The 16,478-nt window shown below is 47.4% G+C and overlaps 1 protein-coding gene across 1 annotated transcript; it reads left to right on the top strand.

Moving 5' to 3' along the window:
- The first annotated feature begins 777 nt into the window (after nt 1-777).
- LOC121833467 lies at nt 778-4,798 on the top strand. Its single transcript, XM_042286791.1, has one exon. It carries the CDS (start codon nt 815-817, stop codon nt 2,045-2,047), a length of 1,233 nt encoding a protein of 410 aa, XP_042142725.1. The 5' UTR covers nt 778-814; the 3' UTR covers nt 2,048-4,798.
- Nucleotides 4,799-16,478: the final 11,680 nt, after the last annotated feature.

Below are 16,478 nucleotides of genomic sequence, written 5' to 3'. Positions count from 1 at the left end.
TAGTCCCAGTAAGCTCGTGTAAAGCGAAAAACATTCCAAGTGAATTTCGTTGCACCGCTCCTTTAAATGTGGAAGTCTGTGTTTGTTTACGAAACGAGGGTTCAGTTATTAAAAGAGCATTTACGAAGTAGTTTGATCCCGATAAATCTGCTTCAACCGACGAAATTTTGTTCTTGCCTATGTCACTTCCTTCACTGTTCACACCAGTAATTAATTAACAGAGGGCAAGTTAGAAGTTAAAACACTTCCAATAATTTGAAACTATTACAAGAATAAGGGCTCTAGATTTTCGTGGAAGTTGTCGATTCGCGAAGCATGCCATTTAGGGGAAGCGAAATTAGAATGGGAATATTGCAGGTACCTTTTCGGTTGCTGCATAACTCAATTCATATGTGATTAATGATGTCACTCGAGCGGTGAATCTCACTGTCGGAGATTCACCGCTCTCTGAAAGGCGAAGTCGAGCTCGCTCGTAAAGACCTGCGCTTCCGGAAGTCGCAGGAAAAGTAAGACAGGCGCAGACGATGTTGCGAGCAGACGGCGTTGCAAAGGAGCAGACGACGCTCAGATAGGGGGTCGCGATCAGCCAATCAGGCTTGCCCTCCGCATATTTCTAGTAACACTCTCAGTGTATAGGGTGATAACCGTTCAATTATTTTGTTTCTTTGACGCTTGTACATAATCTAAATTGTATATAGTGTTCTCGTGTAAATGTAAATAAACACTTTTGAGAGAGAAAAAAAAAATTTCCTTCCGTAGCTCAGTGGAAAGGGGGATTCGTCGCCTGGCTTCCGAGCTATCAAGACGTATCGCGATGAGCTCCGTCGGAGCGGTAACGGCCGCTGATAGCCGTGGAATTTCTGCTGAGTTAGGCTCCCAAGGATACAGGATCGTACTGCCTCCCCTGCCGAAGGGCGTTCACGCCCTGAATTCTGTCTTTCTGCACGCCGACATTACGGCGCGGCCTTATCGCATTGAAGATTTTAAAGCCGGACTCGAGAAAGCGGGAGTACTAGGCGAAATCGCCGCATGTGGTTCATTTCAGATGAACCACGTGTGGATGGTGACTCTGAAAACACCGTCGGCCAAGAAGAAGCTGGTGGACGCCGCGTCCTTCGAGGCCAAAGGGAGACGCTGCATCGTCGTCGACCCGGAGAAGGCCGAGGTGAGGCTGAAGCTTCATTGGATTTCTTTTCACCTTTCGGACGAAACCGTGAAGAAGGCCCTGGAGCCGTACGGCAAGGTTGAAGACGTCGCCCGAGAGACCTGGCGTGTCGGAGGCTTCGAAGGTGTGCAGTCGACCACCCGAGTCGTGAGGCTGACCCTAAGGGAAGGCGTCACGCTCGAAAACCTGCCGCACCAACTACGACTCCCAGGCTGCACGGCCTTGGTGCTGGCCCCGGGTAGAGCTCCGCTCTGCCTCAGGTGCCGTCGAACCGGCCACATTCGTAGGGAGTGCCGAGTGCCGCGCTGCGAGAGCTGCAGGCGTTTCGGACACCTACGCGACGACTGCAAGAAAACCTACGCAGACGTGGCTAACGGCGGCCCTGAGGACGACGCCTCGGAGCTACTCATGGACCAGGATGAAGCTGAGGACGCGGCAGGCGGAAACTCGGAGGGCAGCCAACCTCAGAGGCGAGCCGAGACCACCGTCGTCGTCCCACCACCCGAGACGTCCACCACGGCCGAGCTCCCCGCAGAAAACAAGGACACCCCGAAACCGGTGGGCGACGACGTCGCACGCGTTTCGGCCCTGCAGGGGGACGAGCGCGAGCACGACTACGCCTGCCGGGAGTCGACCCTGGCTGCCGTTGAAAGGGAGAACGACCAGAAGGACGGCGAGATGGACGCCGTGAGCGGCTCTGCCAAGCGTTCCCTGGAACCGACACCAACCCAGGAGCCCAGTCAACCGCAGAACCTGCAGGAGAGGGTACTCCAGAGGTGGCAGACGGTGACTTCGAAGAGGGGCCGACGCCACGCCCCCCCTCAAGGACCACCGGAGGCACGTGCCGAAGGCTCCATAGTGAAGGAACTGTACTGCGGCTGAATAATATTGCTTAGGCGGCCTAGTACAAGTAAGAATGTTGTATTTTTTTGTATGTGTTTACCTGTTTGACTTAAGCGGCTTTTTGTATCGTAGCTTAGCCTTCTCTCTATTTTAGCTCCTTGATAGTAATATGTCTCTTAGTTTCGCCACTTTAAACGTCCGTGGGTTGGCCTCGTCGAGGAAGCAGTACCAACTGCAGCGTCTGGTAGAGGACGAGCAGCCGGACTTCCTTGCGGTGCAAGAAACTAAATTGCAGACAGAAGAGAACATCGAGAGAGCGCTGAGGCCTTATCTCCGGCGATATGAAGTTGCCGCTAGTCATGCTGCGGGTCGGTCGGGGGGCTGTTTTCTTTTTTTAAGAAAGTCTGTGAACTATGAAAACTTGCAAGTTGTTATCGATGAGTGCGGGCGGTTCATTTCTTGTGATTTCACGCTGTCAGATGTCCAGTGGCGAGTGATATGTATCTACGCTCCCAATAACGCGAAGGATAGAGAAGTTTTTTTTCAATTTCTACGTAATTATCTGGAGTGCGACAAAGTGATCGTGTGCATGGGTGACTTTAATTGTGTCTGTGACGAGCGGGATAGTACTGGAGCGGCCACGAGTGGTGACAGCAGTTCGAGACTTATGAAAGAAATTGTAAATGTGTGTGGGCTCGAGGACGTCGGTGCCTTATGCACCATAAGAAGTGGCGTAAGGTATACGCATTTTCAAAATAGGTCACACGCTCGTTTAGATCGTATTTATGTTACAGTTGACGTACTGCGCACTGTGCACGGCTACCGTGTCCAGCCCATTTTTTTTACTGACCACTGCCTCGTAAGCGTAAAAATTGGCAGGAAAGAAAGCAGAGCGTCTCGTTTTAACTGGCATCTTTGGAAATTAAACCGAACACTTTTGAATGATAAACTTTTTGCAACCACTGTCGCTGAGCTGTTGCGGGGTGTGGTCGAAAAAGAGACTTGTATCAGGGAAGCCTGGGAAGGATTCAAAGAGGGAGTTAAGTTGGCCGCGGTAGAAAGGGCCAGTAACATCGCCTTCCAAGCTCGAGCTCGCGAAAGGCAGTTGAAGCAAGACCTTAACGCATTGTGTCGAGTAGAGTGTGAGCGCCCTGGAACTTGCGGCGATGACATTCGGCACATCAAAATGGAGTTAGATCAAATATACAATGAAAAGTATAAAGGGGCAGTTGTGCGGGCACGCTCGGAGAAATTTCTGTTGGGAGAACAGCCGACTAAGCGAGCTCTGGCTGAGGAAAAGAAGTATGCCCTGACTCGAGAAATAAGAGAAATAGAATATAAAGGGAAAATTAGCAGCGATAAAGATGTTATAGAAGAAGCTTTTGTTGAGTACTTTGGGAAACTTTTTGGGGAAAAACCGACTCCCGTAGGATTTCGTAAATTTAAAGATTTTCTGTCACTCATGCCCAAGTTGGATGAGGAGGTTACAACGTGGCTCGAGGGAGAAATCACGCTAGGAGAGGTTGAACGAGCAATAGATTCGCTAGCGAGACAGAAAACCCCGGGGCCTGATGGGCTTTGTGGAGAATTTTACCAAACCTTTAAAAATACCCTTAGTCCCGTACTGTTGGCCGTATTTAATGAGTCATTCGAAAATTACTGTCTACCGCGTTCCTTTGTAGAGGCCCACACCATACTGATACCGAAGTCGGAGGACTTGTCGAAAAGGCTCAGCGTGACGGGATATAGGCCGATTACATTATGTAACATAGACTACAAGATTTTCACTAAGATTATTACGCGTAGGCTCCAGTGTGTCATTCGAGACCTCATCGGGGATCACCAGACATGTGGCATTAAAGGAAGGTCCATTCAAACTAATATTCATATAGCGAGAAGCATTTTTGAAGCTGTTGGGAGGGATAAAGTGGCAATGATACAATTAGACTTGGAGAAAGCGTTTGATAGAGTTAGACATGATGTTCTAAAGAGTATTTTATTGCATGTTAATGTAGGCAAAGTTGTCCTAAAGGGCGTAGATATGGCGTATAAAGGTTGTACCACCAGGCTGGTGTTAAATAATAATGTTTCTAAGAAAATTGCAGTGCTTTCGTCAGTCAGACAGGGATGTCCCCTTTCACCCTTACTATTTGCTCTGTACCTTGAACCTTTCTGTGTGAGCGTGATAGCTAGCAAGAATATCCGGGGGTTTCTTTTCAATAATGTTGAAGTTAAAGTGTCCGCATACGCTGACGATGTGGCTATTTTTTGTAAAGACGAAGAAAGCGTCATGGAAACTGTCGTTCTCACGAAAGAATATTGTAACGCCACAGGAGCGGCAGTGAACTGGGGGAAATGTTGTGGGGTGTGGCACGGGAGGTGGGCTTTAAAACCGCATTACTTTGCAGGCTTTAATTGGGAAACGACGCCATGTACATATCTTGGGGTGCCCTTGGAATATTACAAAGTTAGCACGCCGTACTGGACGGAGCTCGCAAAAGATTTAAAGACGAAGGCGGACACTTGGGTCAGTCGGAACTTGTCAATTTTTGCGCGCGCCACAGTGTGTAATATTTTTTTAATCGCAAAGATCTGGTACATTATGCAAGTTTTGGCATGTACACGAATGAGTATCCAAAAGTTCCATAGGGTGTTCGCCACTCTCATCTGGAGGTCCGGGTGGGAAAGGATGAGAAGAGATAACCTTTTCCGGAGCGTCAAGTCGGGAGGCCTTGGCCTCTCGCATCTTTTCGTCCGTAAGATTGTTTCGCGCTTCTTTTTCCTACGCGACCAGAATCATCCCTTCCTACGAGCAATTATCCAGGTGAGACTGGCGAACTCTTTGCCGGCAGTGTTGGTGACTAGTGAATGTACTGAACCCCCTTGTTTTTCTGGTTATTTAAAAGAAGTGAAAGACGCTGTATTGTTTTTGCGAGCGCGTTTTTCGATGGACTACCTGGGTAGTGTCACTAAAAAGAAGCTCAGTCGTGACCTGATTGAGCTCCTTTTCCCTGCGCCACTGTATCGATCGGTGTACAGCCAATGTCCGGGTCAAGATGTGCTCCAGCGTGTGAAAAGGATGTGTGTTCCACCAGGGGTAAAGTCCTTTTTCTTTAAATTGCACAGCGAGACATTGCCAGTCAAGCCATGGCTAAGAGATAAGGGAATCTTTGTTCCTTGGTCGGTGGATTGTCTCCTGTGTAAGACACCAGAAACCATCGAACACGTTTTTATTTATTGTTGGGATGCTGTGTTTTTTTGGGACATTCTTCAAAGGACCCTGAAAAAAGATTTTATGTTGTCCCCGGAGACCATTAGGTATTTACCTGTTGAAGAAAGTGACACTGTGCCCTACGATCTTTTTATGATACTCGGCCTGTTTAGCATTTGGAAAACAAGGATGGAATTTCGGCATGCTGACCCAAAAATTAAGTCTGTACAGAAGCATTTTATCGATATTGTAAACGAGGTTCAAACGGTGTATTGCAGAACACCAGAAACTACGCCTGAGTGGGCACACTTATTCAGTGAAATTAAGAACATGAGAGAACTTTAGTCCGCCCAGAAGTCGCTGGGCGTGAGCTCCTTGTAATGACATAGCATTCTGTGCTGCAATGTTGAGTTCAATAAAGAGAAAAAAAGCTCAGTGGAAAGACGTTCGCTTCACACGCAACGGACACGGGTTCAATCCCTGGTGTGAGTAGACTTTTTTTTTTTTTTTTTTTTTTGTTATGCATTTTGCAATGTTTACATTTTTTTTTTTTTTTTTTACAATTATCACTAAAAAAAAAAACAATTGTTGTGGACGATACGTCGCTGAACTAAATGGTATTGGATTCCATATTTGACACCTGCGAACCCAATGTAGTCACTTTCGACAAAATGCAAGGAGCATATGAATCGGGTGGCGTCCGCTTTCCGAGGTTCCCGTAACTGTTCTACACGAATTGCAGCGAGCCATTGATCCCGACCCGTTGATCTTTCGGAAACTTGTGCACTTTGCCGCACAATGCCACTTTCAGATGCAGGACATGTGAGGCAGCTCTTCACGCAACATCTTGATAGTATTCTTTTCGGAGCCGATCACGGAATTCACCACGGGCACTCACTACTCACTACAAAACAACTTATCTTGAAGTACAAAACAGCGAGCGGAAAAAACATAGCTGCAAAGGAATCGCACGGCGAACGAATCCCGCAACGCATTTCGTATTTCGTCTCCTACGCGCGGAAAAAAAAAAAAGAAAAAAAGATCGCACGCGTTGACACGGTTGAGTGTAGCCACGTGACTTCCGCTACTCCCTCTCTCCTCTCCACTTCTCCCTGCGGTGCGGGGGTTTCGGTTTCGGTGTTGAGCAGTTGCGTTTTTTGGCTTTATTAAAAAATACGTGACTCCATTGCAAAATATTAATTGGGTACTATTCCGACACCATAGTAAATCGCCTGGCAAAAAATGAAAAAAAAAAAAATGTTTGGGGTAAAAACCCGACGGCTAGCTAAAACAACAAAGAAAAAGCTTTTTGTGCAGGTTTTGGCAAAATATTGCCAAGAAAAGCAGGGTAAGCTTCGAAGCTTAACCTGCAGTCTCGGGGTTCTGTTATATTAACATAACCCCGAGACTGCAGGTAAGCAGAGGACGACACATACACGGAAAATCTGCTCAACAATAAGAACGCTGGAGAGGAGGTGAGTGGACTGAGTGGATTCGTACAATTCGCCTCCTCTTCAGAGTTGGCTCTGCTTAGTCTGCTATATAGTGTAGTGGAGAGCCAATACTGCTTGGCTACTCTTCACAAAAAGGAGTTTCTTTTTCTTTTTAATGCGAAAGCATTAACTGTCACATGGAGCGAGCTGACGTCTTCAGTTTGAAGCGCAAAAACGGCACCTAGCTAGTTTCCCCGATCCCAAAGGAGCGAAGCAAAAGCTGATGGATTTCGTCTTCGGTTCCATTGGCTGGCGCGCGTTGACGGGGCTCCTTAGTTTCCACGACCGCTGACCCCATGGCGCTGCGTGAGCGTACCCAGGGGAGCACGCGCACTGACCGGCGACAAAAAGTACGCAGCAGACGAAAAAGGGAGCGGACGAGCGGCTTGCATGCTTTCGCATTTACAACTCGTGAGAGGTGCTTAGGTGTATCTCGAGTTTTTTTTTTTTTTTTCCTCAAATGAAGAGAAGCAATATGTTAAGGGGGGGGGGGGGGGGGGGAAAGGGGGGGGGGGGGTTCTTTCTGGATGCTCACCTGTAATGTACCACGCACACAATCTCTCTGCTCCAACGTACCAGACGGCCAGTTCAGCAGGAATGACTATGAAGTGATGGGCATGCCCACATTAGTTCATCTGCAGCAACGAAAGAAGCAAAGTATGCCAGTCGACTTCACCCCCTTCCACACAATAGAAAGGGCAGACACAGCACCGAGAAACTGGGGGAGAGGGGGAGACGAGAGCTCGCGGGGTCGTCAGAACGCCGAGCCAACACCACCGAGACAGAAGCCCTTCGCACGTGTCATCACAGTCAGATCGAGGAGTGAGATTGGACACGAGTGCTGTGTCAGTGTTCGGCTGGGGCTCGGGTCCAATCAGCGTGTCGAAGGTCGGGCTCGGGCCCAATAGCCGAGTTAGCGCCATCCGACTCTGATGACGTTTCATACAGAGGGAGATAAGACCATGCGGACGCCTTCTGTCTATGTGGTGCTGGCCGAGCTCCGACTCGAACGATTAGTGGGCAGACCTAAAGCCTTTGTCTCCACTGCACTGGTCGAACGCGTTCCAATGAGAAATCCAAACACCGAAGGCTATAGCGTTCCGCGTTCTAACTTCTAACGTGCTCGACGAGTGCAGCGGAGACAAAGGCAGCTGTAGCTTTAGGTCACTAATCACTCGGATCAGAGCTCAGCGTTCTAACGTCCCCGGGCTGTAGGACTGTCCGCGCAGTTCGTCACATAGGGCATTTCGTCGTAGGGAGATTCGTCGTGCTGACAGTTAATCAGACTATTCAAGGAATCTTGTTTACCCGTGCCGTCTGTCTAGTGCCGAGCAGGTTGCTCCCAAATGAAAAACCTCGGGCGAGGCCCTATCGACACAAATGCTTCGAGTCTCTTTTAATAGCTGGTTCAATCGCTGCTACTTTCCCAATAGACGCTGTCTGGTGACTAGTCTGAAGATGGGGCAAGTATGCAAGTTTGACAGTGTTTCCAAACAAGTCCGCGTATGCATGCCCACATTGTGGCCACTGCGAGAGCGCAGGAACCAAACTCGAGCGAGGTGAAGCTTCTGCGCATCCGTCGAGGCGACAACAGCGCCACCGCAGAGGCGTGACGTCAGAGCTGCGCCAGGGCGCCGCCATCTTGCCCAATGGGGCGCGCTTGGGCGCGGCCATAATCCGATTATGACGCCTTAGCAATGCTTCGTAATCGGTTTAGGACGCGTCCGAGTGCACCCTAGTGACCAAGATGGCAGCGCCCGGAAGCCGGACTTGCAAACGTCAGCTACTCATGGTGAAATGTTTCGGGCGCACGCCCCAAAGTGTCTGTGCTCTCGGTCCTGTCGTAGCGTCGAAGAATTGATTGAAGGCGCTTGTCCCGTGCATCTTGCTTCCTCGACATCATTGTCGAAAGGACTCGGCTTGCGGCTTGACTTAATTCTTCATTTCGGCCAGTGCCTGTTCTTTCTTGAGCGAGTCCAGGACCATTCAGATATTCGGTGATGCACAATATGCAATGCAATATCTGGAAAGGACTCAAAACATTGGTGTGAACTCCCTCACCCGAAGTTTGTTTTTTGGGAGGAATCTGCTCGGCACTGGAACAATGGCACAGAGAAACAAAGTTCTTTCAATAGACTGACGAACTGTCACCGCGACGAATCGACCCTATGACCAAATGCCCATGTCACGAACTGCCCTGCTACCAATTGACCTGCTACGAATCGTCTTTCTGCCGCCAAATAATTGTGGTGGTGTTCCCTGTCATGTCAGGATTAAAGAACTGAAAACCAATTTTGGCTGCGCGCATTAGTTCTTTAAAAGGAAAAAAGCTCGATGTACACCTAAGCACTTCTCATGAGTTGTGAGTGCGAAAGCACCCAAGATGCTCATCCGCTCCCTCTGTCGTCTGCTACGTACTTTTCGTCGCCGGTCAGCGCGCGTGTTCCCCTGGTGACCTTGGATGCTCCGTGTTAACGGCGCGCTGATGGACACGCAGCGCCATGGGGTGAGCGGTCGTGGAAACTGACGAGCGCAGTGGCCAATGGGAGCCCCGTCGACGCGCTCCAGCCAATGGAACCGAAGGCGAAATCCACCGCGGAAACTAGGTGCCGTTTTCGCGCTTCAAACTGATGACGTCAGCTCGCCCCATAAGACAGTTAATGCTTTCGGATTAAAAAAAATTAAAACAATACCACTCTCAACAGTCTTCCGAGTCACGTGCGCAGTGATTCGCAATGGGGACACGGAGACCCCCGTTGGGTTCTCTTTGAAAGCCTCCAGCGCGCGGCCTCTGCTTGCGATTGACATGGCGACCTTGAAGGTTGACATGCGCAGCCTGGGGCCCTAATCTGGACACTTGGCGAAAAAGTCGGCGAGAAATCCCGCGGCTCTGATTGGCCGGCGCCAAAGTCAAGTGCGGCGTTGGGCAATCACGCCCGCCAGATTTCTCGCAGAGTTTCTCGCCAAGTGTCATCCAGACTCCAGATTAGGGCCTCTGGTCTGGCATTCATTGGCGTCACAAGGGCGAGCGGGACTAGAGTCACTAAATAAGCTACGCTTTCAGAGTACCGCATTCCTTTGGCACTTTGCCGACAATGCAGTCGCTCTATTCAACAATATTCTGGTTCGCTGCAGCATCATTGGACAGCTGCAGTCACGTGAGTCGCTATCATCATCATCGCGTTTTTTCAACGCCACCATCTTGGGTCCAGCGATCCGCTGCCTGCTGCAGTTTTACTGCTTACTGCGCGCGCAAGCTTAAGTCCGTCGCTCAGCACGCACTTTTTTCTTCTTTTGTCGAGGTACGAACAACACGACCTTGATTCGATGACACAGCTGCGGCTACGGCAGCTCTCGCAGGCGACGGCTACAGCGATCGGCGCACCTCCATCTGCGCGTGGACCCAAGATGGCAGCGCCTGACGCGCTTCAGACGCGTAGTTTGGGAGTTTCGGTACTCTGGAAGCGTAGCTTTATTTAGTGACTCTAGCCGGGACGTACCACCCCGGGTGCAGCTGGGCAGTGAAAGTAAAAAAGGATGTCGCGCGCTTGGGTGTCGCTAAGTGACGCCACAGGTTGCATATCGCTTCTCCCTGTAAGGATGAGTGGACATGAGGAATCGAGAAACGAGTTTATTTGAAGTTTTGAATTTGGTTTGTAGACTGCAGACTTCATCAGACAAATGCAGTGCTCACGTTTTACGATTCAGCGTTAGAGACTCGTGATGCAAGTAGTGTAATCATACATGGGTAAATTACTTCCAAAATGTAATTCAATTACAATTACTTTGCTTCAAAAATAGTTTAACTACAATTACAATTACTGCTATGCGAAAAGTAATTAAATACAGTTACATTTAGTTTTAAAAAGTAATGCAATTACTTTGCAATTACTTATTTCTGACAGCGATCCGACAAAGGCAATATAAGTTTTAACGAGTTATTCAGAATGCAAAGCATTTGTTCATTCCTAGCCCCATTGTTAGAGGAGGCTTAAGCATCGCTGCATAACTATCACGTATTGTAGTATTCTTTTATGAATTTTGTTAAATTTAATATAGAGGTTGACAGTTTGGGGCAATAAAGTACTACGTTCCTATATATTTTTAATAAATAATAATAAATTAGTTCATACGCTGGAAGACGCCAGATCGCTAATGAAAAAATTGGGTTGGCAGACCTGTAGCCAGGCAAATAAAAATCGACAATTAATCCTATATGAATATTTTATAAGTGATATTATACAACTAAAATCCACACGCGCTAATACGACCGGATTCCCATACAAACATCACGTTATTGTAAATTATTTACATTGAGTTGAAATTATAATGGGTCAGAAATGTATAACAACCGAAGTCTCCAAAATGCTTATGCAAATAACGTCTGAAGTATAACCAACAGGAAATAAACTTGAAAATAATACAAAGATACAAATATGCGACAGTACTGGAAGAGGACGTAAAACATTAGCAAAAAAAATAACTTCATAGACAATTAAAATTTCCAACCTCGGCTGAAAGCGGAAGCCCGTTTTTTTCTTTCAATATGTTGGCATGTTTACGCTATAGTAATTATGATTACAATTCCTAAAAGCCAAAAGTAATTATTTACAATTACAAAGTACCAAAAAGTAATTAAATTAGCAATTTAATTACTGTAATTGAATTACTACTCAAGTATGTAGTGTATAGAACCAAGCGGACAAGTTCTCCGGCTAGCGCCAGACTGCTAGCATTAGCGGCAACTAATCTAGTCACGTGGGCAACATGGAGCGGTACGTTCGAAAGGTGTCCTAAGCTGTCCATTGGACGACCGCGGGAGGCTGCTCTCATATTGGCTGTGAACTATCATAGCCGTATCAACAGCTCGCTTCTCCGCGCACGATGATTTTCACGATGATGACGTTGATAAGTTATCATACTTTATTTTATTTTCTATTGCTAGCGCCCTGCGTAAATACCCTTTGGGGCCAATTGGAATCTGGCAGACCTCCACCCCAATTGATCATTCCATTTAGAATTGGGATTTCCCATTGGAACCTAACCCACCAACTGGCCGTTCCAATTGGAATGCATGTTTCCAACTGATTGCCCCAGTGGAAATAGTTGTTTTCAATTGGTATCACATTCAGCGATTCCAATTGGGGTGCCTTTTTCCACTTGGTTATCCCAAATGGAATGTTTGCATTTGGCATCTGGAGATCCCCATTGGAATGGTAGTTCCCAATTGGTATGCGATTTGAGTATTAACAATTTCAATATCTGTTGAAATAAACAACTTCTAAATGGTAAATAATATTATTGGAATTTAAACCAATCATTGTGCATTTTAATTAATAGGGAAATACCCAAAAGCGTCAACTTTTGAACCTTTGGCCTAATATGAATAAAATTTACAGTATGCATGTACTGGAAGCTACGAGGCAGAATGCAGTAAAAAAGAATGTAACGCAGTGGTTTTTTATGGAACATACTGACATTGTTTAAGAGAACTATCGTTAGAAAACTAATATAATATCCAAAATATTTCTTCATAGATATGCAGCAGAATACCTGGAGTGTGCAAGTGTTGAAACAAAATTTTCCAAGCAATTTATTTTATGCTAACATCGCGTTGAGAAATCGCAGATTTTTTTTTTCTTTTATGCAGTCGACAAAATCTCAACATCCTTTATAAAGGACATTCACAAAGTAGAAAAACAAGGTCGCAGTTGCATTGCCCATTAAATTCCAGAGGAAAAACAATGACTGGGTCTTTCCTTTTGCGCCGTTATCAAACGATAGTTTTCCTAAAGTGAAATTTATGCAAAAAAGTGGACCGGAGGAAAACCCGCTCAAAGTGCTCGAGCCTCGACCTTTTCTATTGACTGTTTAACTGAAAGAGGGAGAGAGAGGAAAGGAAAAAGGGCTACCGGCACTTTCCCCCCTTGCTGGAGCGTTACCAAGAGTGGAAGAAGTCCCGGATGAGAGGCTTCGCCGGTGTTGGGTGTATGCATTGCCCGAACTTCGTTCGCGCTTTCTTCTCCGTTTTAAACTCCCAAACGTAATTAGAGCCACGGGCTTGGATGGCGATAGTCCCCCCGGTCATCGGGATACCATTGTTCGGTTATAGGGTGCACGGAATCCGACAAGGCGAGAGCGGCTGCAATGTCTTTGAGCTCCATCGCTTTCCACATGACCCCGACCTCCGGCGGCAGTGGGTTGCGTCCGTAAACGGAAAAGACTTTTCCCCAACGCCACCCTCTCGACTGCGCTCGGAACGTTTTTAATTAACGCTGTACCGTCGATGAACATGGGGTACGCTCGCAAGGTGCGTGCAAGTTTTCTCCTTGTAATTGCTGTTTCAGCTTATAACTTTTTGTAACTGAATCAATTTTAACATTGATATTTTGAAGTGGTGACTGACTCGATTTTATCATCTACAGCACTTAGTTGAAGGTTCATTTCTGCCGCCGGGTGTGGCTGGACATCGTCGAAAAGTTGGTTCTATCGCTTTGCCTGAATCGCTATCTCCTGCGCGACACCAGAGATCCGTGAACCTATGTTGACCGTCACAACGCGACTAAATTCTCAAAATTAGTACATAATGCAGCAGGAGAAACCTTCAATTTCTGTTGCTGAAAGTTGAAACATGCTCATGCATCGATGTTTATAAACGTTGAAACATGCTCAGGCATCGGTGCTTATAAAAGTATTATTTGAGGAAATTGTGCGGACGAGTGTCTTTTGTCGAGAACTAAAAACAGCAAAGTCGAGATATGGGCCTATTGCCGGAGCGAGTCGATCAATGATTCAGCGATTCGAAATCGATGCATGAGCATGTTTACATTTTCACCAACAGAAACTGAAAGTTTCTTTCCAGCTACATTATGTACTAATATTGAAAATAATAAGAATCTAGTCGCGTTGTGACGGTAAACATAGCTTCACGGTTCTCTGGTATCAGTGCATCACGCATGAGATCGCGATTCAGGAAAACCGATAGAACTACCTTTTCGACAATTTCCAGCCACACCTGGCAGCGGAAATGAGCCTTCAACTAAGTGCTGTAGTTAATCAAATTGAGTCATTGTCAACACTTCAAAATATCAAGAACACGAGAAAACTTGCACGCACCTTGCGAGCGTACCCCATGTTCATCGGCGGTACAGCGTTTGGTTCGCGCTCCATTCACAAAATGTTCCGAGCACAGCCTTTTCGGTTTACGGACGTCGCCGGAGATCGGGGTCATGTGGAAACAGCCGCACTCCCCTTGCCGGGTTCCGTGCAAAAAGCTATGTCCTCAGACCAGGGCCGTACCCAGAAAAAAAAATTTCGGGGGGGGGGGGGGGGGGGGGGGGGGGTTCGGGGACAACGGCGGCCGTTTTGAAAGTGTCTATTGTCTTATTTTCGCCTATGAATCATGTGCATCGGTGGAATATAATGGAGAGTTACAGCAAACCGGAGAACCGGTCCCGGTTTGGTACCCGGTAGCCGACCGGCGCCACTGCGCGTGCGCAGAGGTGGAGATTAAAATCGGCTGACTGCCAGAGCACCGGCCAGGCCCGTACCCAGAAAAAAATTTCGGGGGGGGGGGGGGGGGGGGGGGGGTCAGAACCAACACCTCCTAGACTAGGAGGTGTTGGTCAGAACCCCCTAACGCCCGCCCCCCCCCCCCCCCCCCCCCCCCCCCCCCCTGGTTACGGCCCTGCCTCAGACACTATTTGATGCTTTCTGTCGTTATTGCTGTCCCGATGACCGGGGGACTGTCGGTCGCCATCGAAGCCCGTGGCTCTAGTGCAGTTGGGGAGTTTAAAACAGAGAAGCGCGAACGAAGTTCGGGCAATGCACAACCGGCGAAGCCTCTCATCCGGGACTTTCACTCTTTCTAACGCTCCAGCAAGGGGGAAAGCGCCGGTAGCCAACACCCTTTCCCCCTTTCTCTGTCGCTCTCAAAATGGCGCTATCCACCATTGGTGGACGCAAAATAACATTAAAAAATAACTCTGCAGTTTAAACAAACTAAACTTTCTGGGAATACTCTCTAAATGTTGAGAAATCTAAACGTGGCAGTTAAAAAATTGTTGTAGGAAAACATTTTGGGTACTTTTTTTTTTAAATTTAAAATAAGGATAAATTTTAAGACAAAGACAATTTGTGCATAAAAATGGAAAATGTCAGGATTTTCTTTTTTCGTTCGGTATCGTGTTGTAATTTCTCAAATATCGCGAATATTTTTTTTTTGTTAAAATCGGTGGAAATCGTTGGAAGCATCTGTGGCACTCTGCAATGTGCACATTGGGCAAAGATGGCGGCCGCGAAGAAGCACACACATGGCGATGGTACAATGTACTAGGATACGGGGTAGTGGGACCGGAGCGGCTCGCATTCCGTTTCCTTCCTCCTCCCCAGCCAACCTTTCCCTCCAATACTTTTGTTAACCTGTCACTTGACGACTTGACTATCGCATCAGTGGGACCCGAAATACTCGCACGCAATGCCACTGATCAAAAAGATTCTTTTTTGCCGCAAAATCTAAGTAATAAAAGCCGAATGCGTCTTTTCATTCTCTACTTTGTAGAACTTGATGAAAAAGTTGCGGGGATAGTGTTGTCGTCATTGCCAAGAAAGCAATCCCCAAGATTTCGCCATCAAGCTTTGCAATACCCATGGTAGCAATATTTAAGTGTCGCTCATACGGGTCCATATCACATGAGCGAATGACGTTTTAGCGAATAGCGACATTTGAGCGAATCGACGTTTTAGTGAATAACGGGGGCGCGCGTTAACCCATCCGCCGCGCTGCGCTTGCGCCGCTTTGCCGGCGAGAGTCTGCGGCTGCTCATTACAAAAATGTGAACCCATTTGGCCCACCCGAAAACGCCGCTTCGCGGCATCCAACTATTCGCTAAAGTGTCATTCGGATAAACGTAGGCGTTCGCTAAAACGTCATTCGATCAAGTGAGTGTCTCTCGGCTCATACAGTGGACACGAGTACAGCATAAGCATTCCATTTGAGCTCAAGACAATCAATACCTCGACATGCAATCAAATATATAGTGGCTCGAGCTCAGTCGCTGCAACGACAGTAGATGGACTTTAGCGACCTGTGGAATTCATTGCATACCTTGTGCTTTGCCCACCCCAGCGCGTGGATACAATAAACATTGGTGGCACGTAACCAGTTTCAGATCGCGTGGTCACTTGCTGTCTGCAAGTTTAGGATCGAGGTAAACTCTGCTAGTATTTTCTTCTTCTCTGACTGCATGTCATTGCGTGGAGTGAAAAATTAATGCATGTTTTCTTCGGTTGTGAATTGACAATGAAAAATCCCAAGCGGTATTTACGGAAAGTACAAGGCCTGTTGTACTGCCCCTTTAATGACGCGTCGAGCATCATACAGCTTTCACCTTATGTGAGCCATGTGTGTTGTAGGTCTATAGTCGGTGACACGTTAAAAACGAAGCGGAAGCTCCTCCCATCCCTTTCCACTACAATGGAGCGAACGCTGGAGGGGAGGTCGCCTCCTCTCCAGCATTCGCTCTACTAAAGTGCAAAGGGGTGGGATAAGCTCCCACTTCGTTCTTGACCTGTCACCGACTATAGACATTGTTACATTTTTACACAATGCTTCTTAGATACGCAAACTTAACTGGTACACGTGTTCGACATGCAGGAGGCAGAGCTGTGCATGTACGAGATGGCTATCCTGTCATCAACTGCATCCAAGTTTTGCAAAATGTTGGCTTCATCATTCAATTTGTAATATTTAGATATCCTGCTAGTA

Source organism: Ixodes scapularis, unplaced genomic scaffold (genome assembly GCF_016920785.2).
Source record: "Ixodes scapularis isolate PalLabHiFi unplaced genomic scaffold, ASM1692078v2 PGA_scaffold8__174_contigs__length_109621045, whole genome shotgun sequence".
In the NCBI taxonomy this organism is placed as follows: Eukaryota; Metazoa; Arthropoda; class Arachnida; order Ixodida; family Ixodidae; genus Ixodes; species Ixodes scapularis.
Note: the sequence above shows the minus strand (reverse complement) of the source record. Positions and strands in the feature narration are given on the sequence as shown.

Coding starts and splice junctions, on each gene's coding strand:
- LOC121833467 (XM_042286791.1), top strand. CDS start 815: ATGAGCTCCGTCGGAGCGGTAACGGCCGCTGATAGCCGTGGAATTTCT.